The sequence below is a fragment of the Rhincodon typus genome, chromosome 11 (genome assembly GCF_021869965.1).
Source record: "Rhincodon typus isolate 14 chromosome 11, sRhiTyp1.1, whole genome shotgun sequence".
NCBI lineage: Eukaryota > Metazoa > Chordata > Chondrichthyes > Orectolobiformes > Rhincodontidae > Rhincodon > Rhincodon typus.
In genome coordinates, this window is record NC_063342.1 from 30,318,083 (window position 1) to 30,343,395 (window position 25,313).

Genomic DNA, 25,313 nt, shown 5'->3' on the forward strand with positions numbered 1-25,313 from the left:
ACATATGGATATTGAACACATCAGAAGTCTTAGCACATGCAATCTGTGTACTGACCAGGGATGAATCAAGATATTAAACAACTTGTGAATGCATGTGAAGCATGCCAATCTTATCACCCACAGCAGCGGAGGGAGTCTTTATATCTATATGATGTTTCATCCACTCCTGGGAAGAAAGTGGCATCAGTTCAATTCACAATGTATGGGAAACATTACATCCTTGTGTATAATTGTTTGTTTTAAATTTCTCATTATTCAACAACATAGCAATAAGATGAACATGACTGTTGCGGACATGATGAACACTATTTTCAGGTTATTCAGTACACCAGAACAGATAGAGTCTGACAATGGACCACAATATACTGGCAAACTGTTTCAATCTGGGAGTGACCAATATCATATTTTCATTACACAATCCAAGCTCAAACAGTCCATCAGAATGTTTAGTATATTCTATCAAAGCAATGATCATTAAGGATTGAACAACAAAGGAAGATTTACACATTGCATTGCTGTAGTTTCATCCAATGACAATAGAGAAAAGATTATCATCTCCAGTGCAACATATGTTTGGAAGACATGTACAAAGACATTGTCTAGCAACTCTTTTTTTAACTGTTTTGAAGACATTGACATTCTTCAAAAACAGAGGAGAATGAAAGAAATACATTATGACAGATTTACCAAAGTCCAAATACAGACACTTGGATACAAACAAAAATTTCTACGGTCAGCAACCAGCCCAGATCATGTGGCATCATTGCTGATCATGGTGCTGCATTGCAAAGACACAGAAGCAAGCTCAGATTAATGTACAGCACAACAATCTTGCATGAAGAGGGTGAGGAAAACATTCCAATAGTGATTGTGCAATGATGCTGAGTGGCAACAAGACAGCCAAGTTTTCAAACAAATGCAATGTGTATCTCTGCCGATGGGTATACAATCACCAAATTAGAATAGTTGTCAAACCTCAAACTTCCAATGCATCACATCTACTTCACCTATTTGTACAGCTATTGAATTGATAACTTCTGCCTATATATAACCATGTTTCTCTGTTTTGCCCAGCTAATAGAGGGATAGGCCCACATTGGTCTCTGGGCAAGGACAAAACACCACTCCGAATGCCTAGACATCCATTATCCTTGTGCCCACTGTGATTTAAGGTGTCTCAGGGATTAAATGGGAGCCACATAGTTTTCCCACACCCACAGAAGGCTGCTCAGGAAACCCTGTCAGGGACCTCCCAGGTTGTGGATGGATTAGTGAGCATGTCTCTCCGACTCAGTTATGGTGCTTAGTCTAGGGATTGTGACCCGGTCAGGATATAGCTGTTGAAAATGACACAAATCCCTACCCCACTTCAGTCCTCACTCCACAGCTCCAAACATTACTCTTCTTTGGTCTTGGGTGCTATGATGATCTTGGGCCTCTGGTAGATGCAATACCAGTTTCCACTCTCACTGGAGCTGGCAGGAATGGAACAACCAGTTAATGATCTGCTGGCAGCTCATGCTAGGAGGGCCTCCCACTGCCAGGAAACTCAATCATGAGGAAGGCCTACATGTGGTCACTTAAGTACCTGAAGAGCGTTTGATTTAACTGAGTTTCTCTGACAGACTGAGAGGAGTTCTCTGTCAGTTTTCTGCCCAGTGGGCAAGACACCTGTTGGTCGAACAGAATCCTAGCCGGTATTCCTCCGTAATCTGACTTTACCCTCAAACCAATATCTCATCGTGATATCCCAGTACCTATGGTCTAATCTATGCTTTTTGATTTAAATTCACAGAACTTCGAGCATCATTAGTAGTCTTTCCTTTTATTTGTTACAAGAAGAATAAAGTAACATTCTTATTCTTTCTTATTCATCAGTTATTACTGGGTTTTTGGGACAAAGAACAGGATTTCAAATGTAAATGGAAGCGAAGAAATAAGAAAAAAGCTGGGCTAAATGTCTGATGTGACATCACTCCCGTATTTTCATGGAAAGATCAGCAAAAAGGCCTGCGAAGTTTTATTTGCAGCAGAGGGGAAAGATGGAAGTTATTTACTACGAGAGAGCGAGACCATCCCTAATGCTTTGTGCCTCAGTGTCTAGTAAGTACAAGTGCAACAAACTTAAGTTTTATTTACAGGTTAACCTTTACTGACAGTAAGAAAAAGTCAAACATTTTTTCAGCAAAGCCATAATTTTCCAAAGGAAACAGACAAATGTGCCCTACTCTTATTTGTCCTCAAGTAACGTATCTGCTACGCATGTTAGTTATTTATCAGAAATAAGATCACTGACCAATTTTCTCATTCTCTTGTAATTCAAAAACATTTGAATATCTCAGCTCAGATCAACTAATTCAGCGTTGGGAATTAAATCTGAGACTCTTCGGCTTTGCATGTTTCAGTTACCATCACTTTTAATTACTTGTACTTAGATGCATAACAATTCTTTTATAAGAATTAATTTAAAGTTTTGGCAAAGATTTGTAGCTTGGGTTGTGGGTGAGGTTGTTGACTTGCTCGCCGAGCTGGCTTGTTTTTGTTCAGACGTTTCATCACCATGCTAGGTGACATCATCAGTGGAGCCCCTGATGAAATGATGTTATTCTACTCCGCTTGGAACTTCTACTATCTGGTCTGTTATGGTGAGTATTTTCATTTCTGATTTTGATCTGTTTGGGTTTATATATGGGGTCCAAATCTATATGTTTGTTGATTGAAGGAGCGGGGAGAACCATGCCTCGAGGAATTTCCGTGCATGTCACTGTTTGGCTTGGGCTACTATAGTTACTTCGTCCCAGTTAAATTGATAGCCTTCATTGTCTGAATGTACCGATATTAAGGAGAGTTTGTTGTGCCGTTTTGCTGCTAACTGATGTTCATGTATTCTGATGGCTAGTTTCCTTCCTGTCTGTCTGATACAATGCTTGTGGCAGTCGTTGCACGGTATTTTGTAAACCACATTCGTTCTGCATGTTGTGGGAATGGGGTCTTTAATCTTTGTAAGTGTTTGTCATAGAGTAGCTGTGGGCTTGTGGGCCACCATGATTCCTAGTGGTCTGAGGAGTCTTGTTGTCAGTTCCGATATGTTCTTGTCAAGACCCCATATAAAAATCCACACAGATCAAAGCCGGAAAAGACAGTACTCACCATAACGGACCAGACAGTATAAATTCCAAGCGGAGTAGAATAACATTGCTTCATCGGAGGCTCCACTGACAATGTCACCTAGCATGGTGATGAAACATCTGAACAAAAACAAGCCAGCTCAGCGAACAAGTCAACAACCTTAAGAAATAATTTAAAATGTGGCTTGACGTTTTTACTTTGCATTTTCTCTCAAATCCGTTTTTTTCTCTCTTTATCATAAATCTACTAAATACAGCAAGATAGTGAAGGACTGAGAGTTGATAATCCAGAGAATTATGTTATACTACTTTAAAAGAGTAAGAAAAGATCATATTCTTTCTTTTCAACTATTCTTTCTTTTGAAATTACAGAATCCAAAATAAATGCTTTTGCATTTACTGATAATGTTGTTTTGGTTGAAATTATGTTATATGCAAGTGTAAATGGAGTGTAGTTTTGGCATTGAATGCTGTATTTTTTTTGGAGGAAAGAAGTCTATTAATTTGAAGGAAGCCCAAAACATACATTCATTATCAGACTTGTGAGAGTGGTTTATGGCTGTAGTATGAATCAGGGAGGACATATAATGACTGCCAGAAGTTTATGGAATGCCAGAGTTTCAGGAAATTTAGGCTGCTTATTAACTGTAGTTCTGTGAAAGTGGTTCCATTAATATCACTTGATACAGATGCAAAGACACTTGGTGAATGAGAAAATCATAATTTAATTCATGCTTGAGTCAGGTGGGATCTCAACTCCAGGTTTACAAGTCAGAATGCCAGCATAGATTTATAAAACAGAAATAAAGAATTTCCATTGCTGGTGTGAAGACTCATTAGGCATGGATATGAGGTACGGAAAAGAAAAGACTAACCATTAAAGGAATATCACTGAATCTCTGGTTTGTACTTATGTCCACTTGAGCCCTGCTTTAGCAGCAATGTTGAACAGATATTTCTGGCTTATAGTGTTAACGGTCTCTTAAAAATATCAGATGCAAGGCATATGCTGGTCTTAAAATTCACTCAACACTAGTTGTATACATTTAGTAATTTTGCAGTTTACTAATCAATATGGTGCAGAGATACTCATGGATAATATTTCTTTCTTGTTTAGCTTTCAAAGAACTGTATATACATATAGAATTTTTAAAAATCATCAAGGACGTTTTATTGTTCAGGTAAGAATGCAATTAATGTTCTTTGACCTACTACAGTGCTTTTGACTGGACTATTTAGCACAGAAAATTATTTTTCAAAGAAATGAGAGATAATTTTCTGATTAGCTTTTAGCTGTCGGGAGATCCAGACTGTTCTCTTAAGCTATGGTTCATCAATCATATTATCGTTGCCAGTGCACATAACATAGATAATGGACTATAAGTTTATTTGGCATATAGTGAACTTATCTTTCCAGGCTCAAAAACATGGTTTTGCATACAGTCAGCATGATGCCACGATAGAAAAACTTGATATAAGCAGACAGACCTTGAAATCCTTAAGTTCCTCTGCCTCTCATAAATATACATAGGTTCACAGAAACTCCTTGAGTTATCAGAAATTATGGATTTAGGATATGGATGACTGAAGAAATGAGATCAATTTTTTATCCTATTTCCATAATAAGTTGTGATTTCATTTATCCAAAGTGAACATCTTAATCCCTTTGACAAAATGCTTTTAAAATTAAAATTTTGCTAATATAATGGACACAATGTAAATTGCAGGCACATGACCAAATTTCTCCCATTTTTCCAATATAGGGGGATACTTCTTGTTCACATTTTTTAATGATCAGACATTCATCATCTATACTCAATAAAGTTACAAAGATTTTAAGAAAATTTATTTTGGTTCTTTATAACTAGAATAATTTACCTTTTTTAACTGCATGGGCATGTTAATCTATTTAAATAAATTAAGTGTTACTTTAAGTGTACGAATAATGCAGTCCCAATAAATCCAGCTGGCAATAGTATTTAAGTGACTAAGTATATGGAAAAAATTCTTGAACACACATATTTCAGGTATCCAACATCACAATCTATTTCTGGGACCTGCTTATGTAAATTTTTAGCAAGGTCTGCTTTTGCATCTATGATGGGCTTTTCATAAGTTATGACAGGGTGAGGAGGAGTGAATGGGTTTCTTTTTTTCTCAACCTCCTTGGTTGGTCGCATTAAAGGTTTAAGTTCTATTTTTAGCATTTGGCTGTACCATTCTCTGGATAAACTGTAGTTAACAAACACATAAAATGCTGGAGAAACTCAGTTAGACCTACTAAGTTTCTCCAGCATTTACTGTGTTTGTTTCAGATTTCCAGCATCTGCAATATTTTACTTTTATTAAAATGTAATCAGCTACATTTTACTATGGCATAATAAGCCAATCACAAGGTTTTCATGAATTTAAAAAAAACCCAAAAGAAGAATAAAGATACAATGTCAAGCATATTGTCTTCAAGCAATCTCATACATACAGAGGTGCAAAGCTATAAAAAGATTGTACAAAAACAAAAGTTGCTGGAAAAGCTCAGCAGGTCTGGCAGCATCTGTGAAGAAAAATCAGAGTTAACATTTCAGGTCCGGTGACCCTTCCTCAGAACTCAAGGGCCACTGAACCTGAAATGTTAACTCTGATTTTCCTTCATTTGCTGCCAGACCTGCTGAGCTTTTCTAGCAACTTCCTTTTTTGTTCCTGATTTACAGCATCCACAGTTCTTTTGGTTTTTATAAAGGGATGGTGCCCAGTATTAAAAGATAAAAATATATATGCTTTGAAGCATAAGTTCTTAACCTGACCACAACTGGTTTCAGGGTCTATTAGCAGTAATTAATATTGCAGTTCTTGGTCTCTTGATATTTCTTTTCAGCTAGTGTTGTCACTAGTTTTTCTTCTTGAGAGGAAGAGATAGCCTTTTTGTGGTTCTGCATCCATCACCTTTACTTTTTCCACACAAGATGCTGTTTGAAATACAATCTGGTTGTACAGCGTTAATGGACTCTTACAAATGCAGATTATGTTTCAAACCTGGCATGTGACAATTCTGATGATGGTGCAAATCTGACAGGAGATGAGGACCTTCTCAGTATTTTTGAAAACCATTGTTTTCCAGAGTTTGGAAAGGAGGGTGAGGTTCATATGCCTCAGAGAAACATGTTCATTTCAGCTCAGGCTGGCTCTTAAATCTTTCATTTCATGAAATGTGGCCAACTTGTAGGTCAGCTATTGCCTGCGGCCATTTTAAGTTAGTGATTTTGGTCCCTACTTAAAATCATTTCAGTCTATGAAAATCCAAGGTATTAAATCAGACCATGGAATTCAAAGATAATAGTCTGTATTTATATCATTGTGACATTTCCCATCCAGAAAACAAATGGACACTTCACAATAGTTGCCCCTCTTGTTTTCAGTTCCATTACAAGGTCAAATGAAATCACAATGCACAGACATCCCATATTTACTCTCTTTGTCTAAACCTTGGTTAAAAACCCAATTTGAGAGTGTCAAATAGATTTGTCACTCAGTCTGTGCTGCCTCTGAGTCTTATATATTCACTAACTTGTTCTAAAATCTAAGTGAGAGAAAAATACTGCAGATGCTGGAAATCTGGAATAAAAACAGAAAACACCGGAGAAACTCAGTAGGCCAGGCAGCATCTGTGGAGAGTGAAACAGAGTTAGCATCTCAAGTCCAAAGACTCTTCTTTGGAATTTCTTCAGAATACTCCTCAGATAGTTGAGATCCATACTCAATGCCATCACGTGCACACTGTCATCTCTCTCTCCATCGACACCACCTCACGCTATCTCAAATTTGTCCTGGTGCACAGTTCCTTTTCATTATTTGTCTCATTCGACGCCTTAACAAGGAACATTTCCACTTCCTTTCAACTATTATCCGTGTGTCTGAATCAGCCATTCTTCCAAATTTCATTTCAGGTTGTGTATGGATCTGGACGTGTATCTTACACGTCACTCACATTAAACTTTACATTAAGCTGATTTAACCATGAGTTTTGAAACTTGGCTCATTTCTTTGATCTCCCAGTGGGTAACTCTGGTTTGAATGTGATGATATGCCCCTTGTAATCTCCACGAGAGGTGTCTGCTATGGAGAATGTTCCCTTCCTTTTTCCCTTTGTTTTGGGAATGGTTTTTCCCTGAACCTGTTCATATTCTCTAGCTTCTGTTTTGGACCCATTTGACTTTCCCACTAAGTGAGGCTTCACCTTCACTTTTTCCAGGCCTGTCTGAGAACTTCTCTGGTCCCCCTTTAAAGTTACAATGGACATATCAATTAAGCAGATCTCTGGTTCTGTTCTACTGTCTTCCCTCATTTTTACTTGTTCTTTCTTGCTGCCTCGTGTTGTGATGGACCTAACTCCGGCCCTTTTTGACTTTTTCACAACATATTTTTCTACCTATTTTGGTGTCATCTGTGAACTCAGCTGCAGTGCTTTTGCTCCCCTCACCTAAGCCATTTATGTAAATTATAAAAGGTTGAGACCTCAGCACAAACTTAGGTTAACTTTCCACTCATCACATCCTGCCAGTCAGACAAAGACCCATTTATGCAGTCTTTTGTTTTGTGCCAGCCAGCCAATCTTCTGTTCATGCTAATATGCAGTACTAGCATTTATTTTCCACAAAATCCTTTTATGTGGCACCATGTCAAATGCTTTCTGGAAATCCAAGTGCAGCATGTCTACATGTTCCCCTTTAGCTAGAGCATATGTTACTCCTTCAAATAAGTCTGATAAATCGGTTAAACATGGTTTCCATCATAAATCCATGGTGACTCTTCCTGTTACTTTGAGTTTTTCTAAGTACCCAACTGTAACGGCTTTAATTAGATTCCAAAACATTCACTATGACAGACATCAAGATAAATGGCTTTAATTTCCTGTTTTCTGCCTCCCTCCTTTCTTAAATAGAGGGGGTTATATTTGCTACATTCCAGTCTGAAGGAATCTTTTACTGAATCTAGGAATTTTTAAAGATAAACATCAACTTCAAGAAATCTACGACCATATTAATTACCCTTCTTATGACCTTGGAATTAAGTCCACCTATATCCAGAGACTTGTGACATTGCACCGCCAACAACTTGCTTTGTCCAATTTCCCTGGTGATCATAATTTCACTATGTTCCTTTATTCTTTCCACCTACTTATTTACAGCTGTTAATGAATGTTCTTCGTATCCTCTGTAGAGAAGACAGTGGCAAAATATTTGTTTATTTCACGTGACATTTCCTTATTATCTGCTATCAACTCCTTATTATCACTCTATAGAGGACCAACACTCAGATTATATAGTCTTTTCTTTTTATACGAGTAGGCACTCTTGCTATCTGTTCTTACATTTCTAACTAGCTTCCTCTCATACTCTGGTTTGTTTCTCATGATTGACATTTAAGTCATTCTCTGCTGTTTTCTGTACTTTGTCTAATCATATGTTCTTCCACTAATCTTTGCACAGCTATATGCTTTTTCTCCAAGTATAAATACTTTCCTTAACTTTTTTAGTTAACTGTGGATACTGCATCCTCCTTTTAGAATTTTTTTTAAGGTAAGAACATATTTATTCTGAGTATATAGAATACAAAAACATTTTACCTGCAGCTATTCTAATAATCCTATTAATTTGCTCTCATTGTTTCCATGAAACGATGTTTCTTGGGTCAAAAGCAGAAATTGCTGGAAAAGCTCAGCAGATCTGACAGCATCTGTGGAGAGAAGTCAGAGTTAGCATTTCAGGTTGAGTGACTCTTCCTCAGAATCTTAGTTGACTGGTGTAGCTGACTCAAAGGGCTGAATGTTTCCTGTTCTGAATTTGATATTTATTGAATAAGTCAAAGCCCAGTTTTGGAGGAATTTTTTGAGGCTTTGTAGCTTGTCTTGTATGCTACAGTAATTGATGTGTTGGGGTTACACAGGCTTTCTAGTAGCATTTATATCAATGTGCTTCCTTTACGCTGGCTGTTAACATTGTAAACTTCTACGATCAGTTCCCCAGTTTGGGTCGAAAGCATTCTTCCTGAATATTGAGAAGCTATTGTCATAAAAATAACGAATCTAATAAATTAATTTTGAAGCTTAATTATGTTTAGCAATAGAAATACAAACATATATATTTGTACAATTTAACAAGTTTGGTGCAGTTTAAAATTAGAACTTCTAAAATACTGAAACAGAATGTTTGCTTATATTTAAACTTTGTTGGATAGTCGGAGGTCAAACCACATGTGCTATATGGTGTTGAGCATTTCAGATAACTGTCACTGATAAGAACCGATGTTGACTATTTATTGATGCATTTTCTGCTTTAACACCTATTGTTCTCCACTGTGCCAACAAACCACTCCGTATGAAATAGTTGTACATGCGAAGGGGAATCATTATTGTCACAGCAAGCAACTTTCTTCAGACAACGGCAGTGTAGCATGTCTAGTTTGAGTGGTTAGGCTTAATGTGCGTATTGTAGCAGCAGCATTTGTAATGGCGGTTCTATCCTTGCACAACCAATGCCGGAATCAAAACTACCCTTCCGTTTCAACCTGCAGTTTTATGTCATGTACAGACTACATTTAATAGTACTTTCATTTTATTTCAGGTCTCTAACATTTATGATTTTTCTTTTTACCCCATCCAATTTGTATTTTTAAAGCATGAGTGATGGTTGTTGGTCTATACACCAAAATGTTGCTCTTATTCTTAAGTATAAGTATAAACTGTTGGTCACAAACTAATGTCAGATTATGTAATTTTTGAGTATTTATACAAGGGAACTGGGTGGTGCAATACACAGTACACTGTCTTTAACTTATAAATTAACTAGATCAGAGTTGAGAGCAAATTCTGTTGAGCATATTACCACCACTTCTTCACGTCTGAATGAGAAAGAAAAGCCCCAGGTTGCTAGCATTCAGAGAGTTTCCAGAAATCAGGCATTTGCTCAGCTCCAGGTCGGGGATGGCCTCCATGGTGTCAGCACTAACAATTTCATTGAAATGCACACTGAGACACAGGAACAGCAGGCAGGTTTGTTAGAGGCACTCAGGAAACTGACTCAAAAGTTGGAGGAGTGCATCAACAGTATCTGCACTGTGCTGCCTCTGGCACACTGACATTTGATTGCCTCTGTTGACAGCTTGATGGCTGCCATGGAGGCCCTGGTCTGTACACTCAGTGTCTGCCAGATAGAAGCACAGACCTGCACTCCATTCCTCTAGCCATAGGTGCTCAGCACTGATGCAAGGTAACAGGGAGGTGAGGGACCTTGACCTCATTACAGGTGCCCTTCCTAACTAGTAGGCTCCCAGCAAGAGGAGGAATACATAAAGCAACCCAGAGGTCTCCCCTCAGTACACTCCAGAGTTGCAGACCCTCCACCTCCACCCTGCCTGCAATGGGAGATCCCTTTGAGGATTGATAACCTACATCTGGCCAGGACACTCTCTGCATATCTGGACCCCTCTAGGCACAATGGGTCCCGGAGTCACAGGTCCAAAGCTCCAAGACCAACGGGTTTTACTACAGGGCAGGTTCCCTCCACCGCAGCTGCAAACCCAGGACTGCACCTAGATGTGGTGGAAGGCAAAGGAAAAAGCCAACCATCTGAGGGCGTATAGGTGGCAGGGGTGAAACTTCAATGTAAATGCATGATCACATATATACATATTGACTTTCCATCAGCATCAGCATCAAACTATCATTAAAGATTCAACTACTAGGATAAAGGTTGAGAGGTTAGCCATGTTGAGTGCCACATAATGTTCTAACCCTGTCCGAATAATACCTAGCCATCCATACAAGCATGCAACTTTGTCAGATTGAATAAAGGAGCATCAGATGTTGTGAGACTTCCATTAGTTTTTAACCTTAACTTTTAATAAACCAATAGGAAAAGTATAAAAAGATCAAAAGGCCAAGCTGCACTTGCAGTTGGGCTTACACAGGGACTGCTGGCCTATGCGGCATCAAAACATTTGCAAATACTGAAAGATCACTTCATGATTTCAGGTCCATTGAATTTTGTTACGCAGAAGTCCTGCCAGGGTTTCTTCTGCCAACACCACTGTGCTCTAGGATGCTGAAAGTGCTGTTTCTTCTAAATAACATCCTCATTGTCTTACTGTACCATACTATGTCTCTTGGGAATCCTCATCATGCATCACATAGCCTTCGTGCATCCTCCACTTTTCTGGTACAGAGAATTAAGCAGGGACCTCTGCCTGCACAGTACCTCAGCAAACCCCTATAAATTACATGAATGAAAACCTGACCTGAGGGAGCTACCATATGGGCCTCCTTTATCCAACTGGAATAAGGTGTTGTATTGCGTATAGAGTAGACATCACTTATATTCACTAACTGCTACCTCTAAAGAGTGCCACTGCCTCTCTCTCATCTGCCAGACATTGCATTAAAGATGAGTGTGGCTCTTTTTCATCTTCGCCACAACATGAGGGCACCTATGTCTGGAATTCTGCATTAGGAGGCTGCTCCACATTCCCTGGAAGTTGCAGCTAGTCCTGAGCTCCCAGATGCATTTGTTTCTCATCCAATCATATGAAGCAGCTACAGATACAACCACACTTCTGTGTCTGGATCCATTGGGCATTGTTCCAATAAGTCTATGTGGACAATATCAAAAGCAAAGCAGTTCCTCTATAATATGATCATTCAGGAGTCATGGCACACACAAAGAACATTTGAACAGTGACCTCAAAACACTATGACATGGAGGTCTCTAACAAGGAGGGCAAAGTGATGCCTCTACATGGACCTTGCACACTGTTGACCTGATCCAGGCATATGCTGCTCAAGTCTTTGTCTATACGATAGAAGATAGTATGTGTGGTAGCAATAATGAGAACATCTCCCTTGACCACAACCCTAAAATTCATAAGAAAGGCAACAATGCTTATAGGACAATGGTGTGGACCTTTCATTGTCTAAATGGTGAAATGAGCAACTTCTGCAGGCTGTGACGTTTTGGAAGGTGATTGCAGCTTTTGCAATTAAGGTGAATCTTCACAACTTGCCTTTATACCTCTGACCAAAGTGCATTACCTCACACATTCCCACATTTTATTCCATCTGCCACTTCTTTGCCCACTCTTCTAGCCTATCCAAGTCCTTCTGCAGCCTCTTCGCTTCCTCAACACTACTGTCCCTCCACTATCTTGGTGTCACTTGAAAACTAAACAACAATGCTCTCACTTCCTTTGTCCAGATTGTTAAGGTATAATGTGAACAGTTGTGGTCTCAACATGGACCCCTGCAGAACCCCATTAGTCACTAGCTATCCTGAAAATGATGCCTTTATCCCCACTCTGCTGTCTGCCAGTCAGCCAATCATCTGTCCATCTAGGTACCTTATCCGTAACACCATGGGTTCTTATCTTATTTAGCAGCTTCCTGTGTGGCACTTGTCTAAGGCCTTCTATAAAGTCAAGTAGATCACATCCACCAATCTCCTTAGTTTAACTTGCTTGTTACCTCCTCAAAGAATTCGAATAGATTTGACAGACATGATTTCCCTTGACGAAACCATACTGACCCAACCTTATTTTATAATGCACCTCTAAGTACTCCACATTCTCATCCTTAATAATGGACTCTAAGATCTTGCCAATGACTGAAGTCAGGCTAAACAGTCTATAGTTTCCTATATTCTGCCTCCTCCCCTTCTTAAACAGTGGTGTTACATTAGCCATTTTCTATCCTCTGGGACCCTCCTAACTCTAGTAATTCCTGTAAGAAATCTGGCCTCAGCGTGGACCCAGCAAGGCATCCTTTCAGCCTGGCATGGTGGTCTTCCAGCCTGGCGTGGCAGTCTCCTGGCTTAGTGTAGCAGTCTTTCAGCCTGGCATGGTGGTTTCTCAGCCAAGCATGGGATCTCGGCATGGCATAGCATCTTCTCGGCCTGGTGTGGCAATCACCCTGACCAGCACAGTGGTCTTTTGGCACAACGTACTGTTTTCCAGCCTGGCCACTTGTAAACTTTTCATTGTACTCATTTGAGTATATGTGACAACAAAGCTAATTCAATTCAATTCAAGATCACCACCAACGCCTGCACAATCTTCTCACCTATCTCTTTAAGACTCTGAGCTGTAGTCCATCTGGTTTGGGTCATATATCCACCTTCAGACCTTTCGGTTTCCCCAGCTTAGTGTTGGCCATCACACTTACTTCTGCCCTCTGACTCTCTTGAGGTTCTGGTATGCTGCTGGTGTTTTTCGCTGTCAAGACTGATGCAAAATATCTATTCAGTTTCTCTGCCATTTCTTTGTTCCCCATTACTACTTCCCTAACCTAATTTTTCCAATGTCCACTGTCCATTCTTGCCTCTCTCTTACCTTTTATATATCTAAATATATCCTGCAATCTTCTTTTACATTACTAGCTAGCTTAGCCTCATATTTCACTCTATTATCCTCTTCTGGTTTTTATAGGCTTCCCAATCCTCTGGCTTCCCACTATTTTTCACCACATTGCATCTTTTTCTTTTGCTTTTATGTTGTCCCTGACTTCCCTTGTCAGCCATGGTTGCCTTGTCCTCCCCTTAGTATGTTTCCTCTTCCTTGGGATGAATTTTTGCTGTGCTTGCTGAATTACTCCCTGAAATTCCTGCTATTGCTGCTCCACCATCTTCCCTGCTAAGCTCCCCTTTCAGCCAAATCTGGCCAGCTCCTCCCTCATGTCTTTGTAGTTACCTTGACTCAATTGCAATCCTACTACATCTGGTTCTCGGCACATCAGATGTACTGCAAGGCTATAAGTTCTGAACGAGGTGGCAAAGTACCAAAAAGTAAGGTAAGGTAAGTTAAGGCAAGGCAAGGCACGGCAAGGCAGCGATGCAGTGAGCATCCAAGTAGGACAAAGTGAGTGAGCACTGAAAGAACCAGCTAGGAGCGCTGAGATGCACCCAGCTCTAATCCATTAGATAGGTGCCTGTTCCTTTGCTCAAAGTGGCCTGTCAGGAGCATTGCCATGTCAGTGTGCTCCAAAGTGTAGTACTAGAGTGGATAATTGTATCCTAATTGGTGGTGGAGATGTGCCATGATGATCTAGTGAGGCTGGTGCATATCTGATACCAACCTCCATGGATGAAAGATGCAAGCAGTTGCATCTTGTGGACCGTGCCTTGAGATGTTGGAGACTGCTAGCTAAGGAGGAGATTCAGAGGAGCAGTGAGCTGGAGCTGTCAGGTTTTCACTCTGACTTTCATGCTGAGAATTGTCATTGTCTAATTTCTTGCTGCTGCATGGCAGATAACCAAACAGCATAGAAATGAGGTGAGATTGCTATTCAAATGTTGTGTGAAAAATTGGACTTTTTCTTCTTGACATCAAGAATCTCATTTTTTGATCTTGCTATAATTTCCCAACCGGCTCACCATTACCCATGTCGTTCACGGGTTGGGAGAATTCAGCCTTTCTTGTTTACTATCACATCCCTTTCCAGAGCAAGCATTCACTGAAAAAAACGTTAATCTTGACGTTACAATGTACGGAATCTTTTAATGATTTTCGTTATATAAAAGATGCACGTGTGATGAGTTTCCTAACAGTGAAAGAGACACAAAAAGATTAGGGAACTTATAAAAGAAACCTTATGTGTTATTCCAATATGAAGCTCTGTTGGTTACAGATCCTTGTCTCTGAATAACACTTGGTCAAGTAGACTGTTCAGTGAGCACGAATGGATTATGCCACTTTTTAACAAGATGTATTATATTTTCATTGCACAGACTGGATATGGAGTTAAAGAAAAGTTCTTCAAAAGACTGCCTGATTTAATTGCTTACTTTAAAAAACCTGGCAAAGGTCTAGTGATTCAGTTAAATTGTCCTCTGGCAAAAAACAAAACTAAACAGGAAGATGAAGACAATGAATATGAAGGTATGTGGGATCTTCCTGCTTTTCAATTTCTGTTTTTTTAATACAGTTTTTGTAGAAGCTATTAATCTGATGGCTAAAATAAGTGAATAAGTTAGAAATAGTTTAGAATTAATCCACATCCATTACCACAGATTCAGATAGAATGTTAAATTTGTGCAGACTACTAATTTAAATAAGGGAGTGTAGACTGGATTTGGCTGCACAATTTAGTAAGGGATCTAGTTTAGATGTAGTTAGCCTGCCAGACTATACCTCTTAAAAGTGAAGGAGCATTCTGGTTACAGCTGTACTAGAAGTGACTGGAAGGCGTTCTGGCCAGGAAGAAAGCAGACTAATAATACATCAGGACAGAAAGTATGCTTTAAAGATGCCTAGTGCATCAATAGAGGCTTTACTGCAGGAGGTGATCAGGGGGAGAAGATTGTCTCCATATAAGGTATCAGAAGGCCCTCCAAACAGATACTGTGAGGCAATGGGAGCAGAAAGCTGCTGTGTCAAAGTCAGCATTGAAGCCTCAAGGTCAGCAATGTAGCCTCAGGGTTTGGATTCAGTTCTGTAAGAATTGCAATGATCTCACATGAGTGGTCAGGGAATGTATTTTCACTTATATATTTTTTTACAAACCACTTGGTTCACATGCTCATAACCATTTCACTCACCTACCCAGAATTTCCATCAACCATAACCTAAATCACACTTAGAGTTTCACCATATCTTCAACACTCAAGCTGCAAGCTTTGCACAACATTTCACACCTGCATATGTATTCAGCAATGACAAGCACTTTGCATAACACACACTGACACAGCTACCTCTCTCATGACGTTTGGTAGCAGCTCTGAAACAACAGTGGACTGACAGACTGCATGTCCTCAATCCAATGGTGAAGCTGGTACTGGCCATCATGGAAACTGACATAGGCTAGCAGCAGGGATGGAAAGATTGATGATGACAGTATGTTTCAACTTAATCCACTTCATACTCAACTTCTAATTTACAAACTGACGAAGGTTCGAGCATACACCAACTCCCAATCCCCTAACCCCCAACATAAGCTTACCCTTGTGCCTTTCTCCTTTCAGATTTCCAACAATTGTCACCTGGTGATGTTTGGATCAAGGGACCAATAACAATGAAACACCGTCACACGATCTCACACTCACAATCACCAGTTTGGATATAAACATTGCACGTACTTTAGACACCTGCAGAGTTTGGAGTCTGCATGGAAGTAGCACCTTCATGAGAACAGTTATGGATTTGATCATGATGCAATATTTGGTGGCCGATGTCACAGCTTCCGCTGCTGTACGTCATTTAGTCATGCAGTGAAAGCTCAGACTGAGATCATGAGATACATGCTCATTGCCATCCAAGCCCAGTTTGAGTCATGCAAGCTCATGAACTGCTGACATCACAGCTACCGATGCCAGTACTCAAAGGAGCATATTCAAAGAGTCTTATAGCAGCTCAGCAATCTATCCTCCAGTAGATTACAAGGACGGCTGTGATGTCACCTCATTTAGTGGCTATGTGGTGTCTGAGCTGCTGCCCTTTCTGAGGAAAACGGCATTTATCCTCTCACATCCAAGAGCTTGACAAGACATTGCTCTTGTCTGTCCACTAGAAAGCCCAGACTGTTGCCAGCCTATGATGAAATATTGCAGTTTGAAGCCAGGTTTTCTAATGACAGAACAGAGGCAGGCCATGGGCTGTCTCTCCCATTGAAAGACAGTAACTTTGGTTCTGATGCTACATTAAGCCTTTACCTATCTGCCTGCTCAGATCAATATTAAGGGTTCCCCCATCATCTGCTTGCTGTATAAGCAATAATAAGCACTTTGCCCCATAGTGACAGGCTTGTGCAGGATACATCAGAAGGTTCTAGGCCCGAAACGTCAGCTTTCCTGCTCCTCTGATGCTACTTGGCCTGCTGTGTTCATTCAGCTCTACACCTTGTTATCTCAGTTCCTCCAGAGTGCTCCAGGCTACTGATTTATTAGTTATGCATCTAGCTGGTCTGTTGAATTGTGTGGTGGCAGAGATTTCATTCTGTGTCTGTTGAACATGTGTCTGGGTTGCCTTTCAGAGTTATACATCAGGTAGTTAGCATGGTTAACATGGAAGGAATCCTTTCAGCCCATTGAATCCATGATGGCTCTCTGCAAGGGCGATTCGTCTAGTCTTACTGTCTTGTCCTTTCTTTGTTTTAACTTCAGGTGCTTATACAATTCATTTTGGAATGCACAATCTGTCTTTACCACCCAATTAGGCAGTGCATTCCAGTTTTTAACCTCTAACTGCATTTAGAAATGTTTAGCCATGTCACTTTCAGTCCTTTTGTCAATCACCTTAAATCTGTGTCCCTTGATACTTTATTTCTATTTGCTCTGGCTAGACCCTTGTGATTTTGAAAACCTCTATCAAATCTCCTCAATTCTCTTATCTCAGGAAATCTTCAGTCAACCAATTTGAAAAGCAAATGAACTGTTAGCCTTTATTACAAGAGTGTGGAGAATTAAAGTTAGGAAGTCTTGCTACCACTGTACAGGCATTAGGCAGCTTGGCCACATCTACAATGCTGTGTACAGTGTCCAATCATTTAAGCAGGGGTATACTTGCATAGGAAACAGTTCAAAGTAGATTCATTAAGTTGGCTCCTGGGATGAAGTTGCCCTGTGAGAAATGTTTGATCAGGTCAAATCTACATTCAGTGGAGGTTAGAAGAATTACAGGCGTTCTTATTAAAGCTGCTAAGAATCTGAAGAGGCTTTTCAAGTTAGAAATTCAGAAGATGTTTCCCTTATGGGGGAGCAATGACTAGGAGACTTTGACCTGAATTTTCGCAGCCACTGAACTGCGCAATAGTGAGTCATTTGGAAAATATGATGAAATTAGAAAAATTAGACCCTCAATGTCGAGAACTTTATCCAATCAAAGTTTGAACAGTGAGATGACATTCTCACTAGTGACTGGCAGTCCAGAATGAGTATAGCAGTGCAGAGATCGTGCAAGTGGATAAGAAGTGAGCTGTGAGGGTTCATAGAGGCTGCATGTCAGATGCCAATGTCTGTGGATGTGGGTGTGTGCCTGGTTAGTACCCAGAGAGTGCCCTGAGATGTTGGTTCCCAGTTTCCAACATGGAGAGCCTTTGGAGCAAGCTGTGAGCTAAATCTGCCAGGTGTTCATTCCGGTTTCTTTATCATGTTTTCCTGATGTCAAGATTATTTGGTGAGTTAGGTAAAATGAGTGGCTGAATATTAATGAGGTGGGTGGTGGCATTAACAAGAGGTTTAACCACTGCTTAGTGAGAATCTCACCATGCCACTTGTCAAAGGCATAAAATATGGCGTGAGTTATTCCCAATCGCGAGATGGGCCTCGCTGCACTTGTCTCCTGATTCTGCCATACATCTCACGATAGCCCACGTTGCTCAGACCCCTATAAAATTCTGCCTAACAGGTATCCTCAAATGTTAGTAAGGGGGATCTTTGCTGGGTCAAAGGGTTCTTTATACAAACATATGAATAAGAAGCAAAAGCAGGACATTCAGCCCTTCGAGCCTGCACTGTCATTCAATAAGAAAATGGCTGATTTGATGTTAACCTGAACTCTACATTTCTTTAAATCCATGATAATTTTTCATTCCCTTGGTAATCAAGAATCTACCTTCCTCTGTCTTGAAAATATTCAAAGATTGTACATTGACTGCCAATAAGCTTACAACCCTCTGTGATGAAAAATGTTTCCTCATCTGTGAATTAAATGGGCATCTCTTATTTTTATGACCCCTACTTATAGATTCTTACATATGAGAAAACATTCTTTCAACATCCACTCTTCTGTCCCTTTGGGATTTTATATGTTTCAATTAAGTCACCACTGATTTTTCTATACTCCAGAGGATACAGGCCTAGCTTGTCTAGCCTTTCCTTATAAGACAATGTACTCATGCCAGGTAGAGCAAACTTTGTTTCAACAGGCACCCTATCAACCAGCACTTTTGATAAACCGGCAAAAACTATTTATCTCAAATACCGTGATGTCTGAGTATTTATGCTGTAAATGAAGTATAACAGTGATGTGTATACCCCTGCATTACATTTCCATTATTTACTATGTATTTTTACGTTGATCTTAAGAGGTGTGTCGACAGTTTTACATAGATTCTTTCAGGGATGTTGACGTTTCGAAGCTTCGCTTGATCACAGTTTACTGCGGTTATGCACATCTCTTGATTATCTGGGATATTTGAGTAACCGGCATGCTCCTGCTGCCATAGATGCTGGTTAATAAAACGTTTGCTGTATTAGTCTAGAAAACCTTCTCTGAACTGCTTCCAATGCATTAACATCCTTCCGTAAATACTGTACACACCTATCCAGATGTGGTCTCACCAATGCCCTGTGTAACTGAAACATAACCTCCCTAATCTTGCATTCAGTTACCCTCGCAATAAAACATAATATTCTATTAGCTTCCCTGATCATTTGCTGTATGTATATACTGACCTTCTGAGATTCATACACTAGGATTCACAGATCTCTCTGCATCTCAGAATTCTGCAATGTCTCACCATTTAGATAATATGCTTCTTTTTTATTCTTTCCGCAAAAATGGACAATTTCACAATTTCTGAAATTGTACTCCATTTGCCAGATCTTTGCCCTATCACCTAACCTATCTATATCCCTTTTTAGGCTCCTTATGTGCTCTTCACAATGCACTTTCCAACCGATCTTTGTTTCCAGTGCCTTGGTAGATGCCAAGTAGTCTGTCTGATTTCATTCCTTCTATTAGGCTTTGTGTAGTTAGATATTACTGAGTGACCTGCTGGACCATTCCTAAGGCATTTTAGAGTCAACATCATTGCTGTGGATCTGGAGTCCTAAGTAGGCAAGACCAGGTGAAGACATTAATAAACCAGGTGAATGTTTTTGACAACTGACAATGGTTTCATGATCACAGTAGACCAGGTTTTAATTCCAGATTGTTAATCAAATTCAAATTTCACCATCTCCAATGATGGGATTTGAACTTAGATTCCCAGAGCATTAGCTTAGGTCTCTTGATTACCAATGCAGTGCAGTAACAATCCCACATGCTACCAGCAACCCTACATAGTTAATGATTTCTGAACACTATCAGTAAGAAATGTCTACCTTTGCTGCAGAATTCCTATTTTATGAAATCAGTTGTGTAAGGTTGCATGTGCAAAAAAAATTGAAAGATTAGTCGGCATCTGATACATTCTTACATTTTACATGAGTGAAAGAAATGTGAGGTATTGACTGCTCAATGACAGAAGTAATACTGGGCACATTCTCAGGTAAGAGGTTGGCTACTTGCAGCTGCAAAGCTTGCCTCCAGTTTGTAACATGGCCTCAATTCAATAATATATTATTTATATGAAATTTTTTTAAAATGTAAGGTAAAAGAGAGACTATAATCAGGTGGAAGAGTTTACAGATGGTTTGTAGCAATTTAGGCCATTGTAGTTTAATCAAGCCTAGGTATTATTAGATATTTTGCTTTCGGCCACGGCCAAGCATTTCATGCTACCATTTTCTTTCTTTTTCCAGAATGTTTTGTTTACATGACAAGTTTACATCATTAATAAGTTATTGAAGACAATATTATCAGAAATATCAATTGAGCTACTTTGAGTCATCTCCTCTCAACTATGTGGAGTAATTACCAGGCATTCACAGTAACATGTGCTTAACCCCAGTTAGAAATGGCATTGGGTTGCAGAGATCTAAAAAAATAAAGTTGGAACAAAAAACAGTTTGGCAGAAAATAGATAAAAGCAACTTTGAAATGATTTAAACATTATTTCAATACAATCTCACAATTTATTATTCACTTTTTTTTTATTTTGCAGAAATTAATGATGCTGACTATGTCGAAGTACTTGGCGAATGAAAATGTTCAAAATTGTTGAACAGAAGAACAACTTTCTTTCTTCTAAAAGTAACATAATTGTTGTAAAGTTGGGTAGAGCACTTGTGTATTGGGAGGCAGGAAGTTAGAATTTGGTGTTTGTAAAATGCTGGGGGGGGGGGAAGCATTGCATGGTCCCTTTAAAAGATGATGAGATTTTTGTAAGATTAGAAATGTAAACAAAATGTCTGTGAGCAGCTTGAAAGTTTGATAATACATAGAAAGGGTGTTTTCATTTTAGTCCTCAGAAGGGGTGTCAATCTCTGCTTTATAACAGATTCTCCACTTCTAACTTGTTTTTTTTTGAGATCTAGGACACTAGTCCCCAAGTCTATTTAAATCTGCTGGGATCTTTTGTACCCTAAATCTGTTCATATCCATTCAAATCCCATTCATGGATCTGTCCCAGCCTGTCCAAATCCTGGACCCGAGGTCTAGGGTATGATTCTCGCTTGGAGTGTGAAAGGTCCTGGGCTGATATCCTGGATGAGCCCTCAATCTGTTATAAAGTGGAGGTTTACCCCTCTCTCTGAGAACTAAAACCAAAACACCCAAACAGGAATGCCTCGCCCTATAATCTGTTCAAAAGGAGTGAACAGTGGTGTAACCTGCCTTTCAGTAACTTCTAGTAGTTAAATAAAATAAACCCCTGACACTCATTTTACAATCAACAAGCAACAATTGATTTTGTCTAACTCTAACAGTGAACAAATTAACTAAACTATTAACAAACCAAATAAATCCCTTCCAACTACTATTCCCACATAAAATAAGATTCTAATGGTATGCTGTTTCAATAAATAGAAGTCCCACTTATCTAAAATAAAATAAACAAAATAAAAATAGAATGTAGTCTTTCGAAATTAAAGCCAGATTACGTGTCGACTGGAATGCTCTGTGCCTTCTCCGTCGAATGTTCTGTCAAGAACGCTTCCTCTGTCATTTCTTCTGTCAGGAGTATTAATTAGTTGTACCATTGGTACCTTTGACATTTAGATGGTGCTTTCTCTAAGACTTACAGGAGTCTGTGAGAGCCAGCGATTCTCTGTTGAAACTGAGAGTTGTTAACTCTGGCAGATGGCAGTTAGTTCTCCCTTCCTTGTCCAACCACCTTCTTCTTTTATACCCTTGATGACATATCAATTTCTTACACTAGGATTTGACCTATGTTGTCAAAACCATCAGATTTAAATTTAATTGGTTTTTGATACCCAAATGCCTGAATAAAATTGATTGCTAAATTCAAAACTTCTTGTCTTGGCAACAAAACAAAACTGCTGGTTGACCTGCTAACTTTATGGCCTTTTGGTACAAATGGTTCAATTCAGGTGCTCTCTATGTAGTTTCAAACTTTCAAGCTGCTCACAGACATTTTCTTTATATTTCTAAACATACAAAAAGCACATCACCTTTTAAAGGGACCACACAATGCTTCCCCTCACCCAGTATTTTAAAAACACCAAATTCTAACTTCCTGCCTCTCAATCCAAAGTACTCTACCCAACTTTGCTACAATAATGTGTTGGAATTTAGAAAAAATGTGACATTTATATAGTGGCACAATTTGTGCATCATAAGAATGTAATCACTTAACCTGGACGCAATATGAATATGGCAAAAAGAACAGCTCCTTCAGCTTCTCTCCGTCCGTAGCAGCAACCTTCATTTATTATAAATGTACCTTTAAGTGTTTTTTATAGTCATGGATTTTTAAAAATTCTAAGCAACTATAATTTGCTTTAAAAATCACTCTTAATGCCCCAATTTTGAGTCAATGGCAAACTGATAACACTTACTGCTGACTTCTTAGGAATTGCCCAGGATTGCATTTCACATTTCCTGGTGTTAGTTTGATTTTGCTGCCAACGATAGGGGCATCAATACTACCAGGCAGCCAATTAAAGAACTCTCAGAAACAGGAAAATGGGATATAAAATGCATTGGTTATCCTTCAGTTTTTAATCAACTTCTAGAGAATGAATTGAAGATTGGAGTGCACACATAGGATTAAGACAGAAAGTGAAATATATTAAATGGAAATTTGAAAATGGTTTTATATTAAAGTCCTATGACAGGCTACTTAAAGAAGAAATTTGACATTTCAAAAATGTAATATTAGACTTTGAGGGCTAAAATGGTTGTTCAGCAGCAACTTAACAGCATTACTCCTGCAAAATAAAAAAACCCTTGGAAAGTGCTGGCCTTTTGGGTTGAAAAGGTCTTCAGAAATTATTCTATATTTAATTTAGTGATACTGCTGGAAAATGTGTAGGGAAAGTTCCTACTATTTTCATTTGGGTTTCTGCAAAAATAAGGAAAGAAAATAAGGGTTCTAGGTTATGCTCCTGGTAGTTATCATAAACCAATTAAAGTCATAGTTGTTAATTGTTAATAGAAATCCTACTTTAATAAGATTTTTCATCTTTAAATCTAATTTCCTCTCAACCTGTAAAGAATAATGCTGTAGAAACTCAGCAGCATCTGTGGAGAGAGAAATAAAATTATTGTTTCAAATTCAATTGGACTGCCCTTTGGAAACCCTCTCAATCTGACTGGGAACTATGCTCAATAAATCTGAGAACCAGCTTGATCTGGTTTCCACCTGTTTGTGAGTGTGTGAGACAGGGAGAAATGGAAGTCAAGTTTCCAATTAGCTCATTAGCAAAAAAAACATTTGTCACTGCATGAATATGGAGATCTTCTCAACAGTTTGAAGGAATTGTAAATTCAAAAGCTAGTTGCAAAAAACATGGCATTTCTGAATCACAGGTTTCTATAGTTCTGAACTGAAAATGTCTTGATGGAGTGGAAAGGCACTGAAAATAGGAATGGCAAATGTAAAAGTAAAATTCACCAATGTTGATAAAGCTGCTTTGCTGATTTTGTCACAAAAGAGCTCAGAAAATCAAACTTGATGGATGACAGTTGAAACATAACATTAAGATCTTGCCAAAGGTCTTAGTGAAATGCTTTGAAGAATGATACGGCTAAATGTATTCCTGTGTCAATGGAAAGTGAGATAAAGGCTTGTCAACAAAAAGAAGTATAGATATTGACCAACACTCTGGTAATGCATGGACTAAAGAAATATTTCCAGTTTTTTAGTTGAGTATCTAAGGGACTGTCTTTACAATTGTGATGAGATTTACCTTTTCTACTCTGTTATTCCTGATCAAATTATGGATAAAAGAGAAGAAGTTTGTGGCAAAAAATGAGAATGTACATTATTACTGTTAGTTAGAAAATTGCCCTTGTCAGGTGGAAACGCTGGTGAGTGAGAAAAAAAAGAACCCACATAGGTTTAATAAGGTGGAAACTTCTCAGACCTTTTATGAAAGCAAACTACTACTTCAGAATATAAACAATTTTGGAAATAGTTACAGTCTTTTATTGCCAAGCTGAGACAATGGTACGTTCAGTGGATTTTTTTCTTTATTCTTTGATAGAATGGGTGGTCTCTGGCATTTGTTTCCCATCACTAATTCATCCTTGAATTTAGTAGGTTTTTTCGGAGGTCAGTTAAGAGTCAACTATGTTACTGTGGATCTGGAATCACAGGTAGGCCAGACAAGGAAAGTATTTCTTTCCCTGAAAGGAACAAGATGGGTTTGAACAATAATCAACAATGGTTATGTTTGCCATTAGATCAGCTTTTAATTCTAGATTTATTCATTCAATTCAAATTTTATCATAGAGATTTGAACCTATTTACCCAGGATGGTTTTGTTCTGATAAATACATATATCCCCACATGACTGCGGGCTCATTTTCAAGAATTAGTTCTAGAATTATCAGTTATGCAAGTAATATTTGGAGCGATCAAAGAAACCATAACTGATTTAATGAGCCATCTGCAGTTTCACTGTATTGGCCACGTATGCTTAAACATGTATTGTTTAATCTTTGGGCCGAACATCTAGTACTGGTAGGATCAACCTCGCATTTATATTCCATCAGCTACCATAGTGGGTTTTGAACCCCTGGCCCTAGAACATTAGCCTGATCTTTGGATTACTAGTCAAGTGACAATATCATATTTCGGTATGCCACTTGTTATTATGTGAATCAGTCGTTCACAAGGGAGAGTGCAAATTTTACCACCCACTAGCACTTGCATCATCAAGCTGCAGGACCAACCAAGGTGCCATTCATAGTCTGAAGCAATGCTTCACCTGAGCAAAGTGTGTTCCATTTTAGATGCCACTGAGGAAATGGTCATTCCACTGGTAGTGAAAAGCTATGGTGTGTTAGATGCTATGCAATTATCCACAGAGTTTGGAGTTCATGTAATGAAAGAGAGAATGCAAAATTTACAACTTTGGATTC

At 38.9% G+C, this 25,313-nt stretch overlaps 1 protein-coding gene across 1 annotated transcript; it reads left to right on the forward strand.

The window, feature by feature from the left end:
* Positions 1-1,957: 1,957 nt before the first annotated feature.
* On the forward strand, positions 1,958-20,969 carry si:ch73-264p11.1 (uncharacterized protein LOC100000923 homolog). Its single transcript, XM_020524774.2, has 4 exons — positions 1,958-2,103; positions 4,246-4,309; positions 14,894-15,044; positions 20,929-20,969. The coding sequence occupies exons 1-4, from the start codon at positions 1,958-1,960 to the stop codon at positions 20,967-20,969; spliced, it is 402 nt and encodes a 133-aa protein (XP_020380363.1).
* Positions 20,970-25,313: the final 4,344 nt, after the last annotated feature.

Coding starts and splice junctions, on each gene's coding strand:
- si:ch73-264p11.1 (XM_020524774.2), top strand. CDS start 1,958: ATGTCTGATGTGACATCACTCCCGTATTTTCATGGAAAGATCAGCAAA. Junction 2,104..4,245: donor GCTTTGTGCCTCAGTGTCTA/GTAAGTACAAGT, acceptor TTTCTTGTTTAG/CTTTCAAAGAACTGTATATA. Junction 15,045..20,928: donor TGAAGACAATGAATATGAAG/GTATGTGGGATC, acceptor TTTATTTTGCAG/AAATTAATGATGCTGACTAT.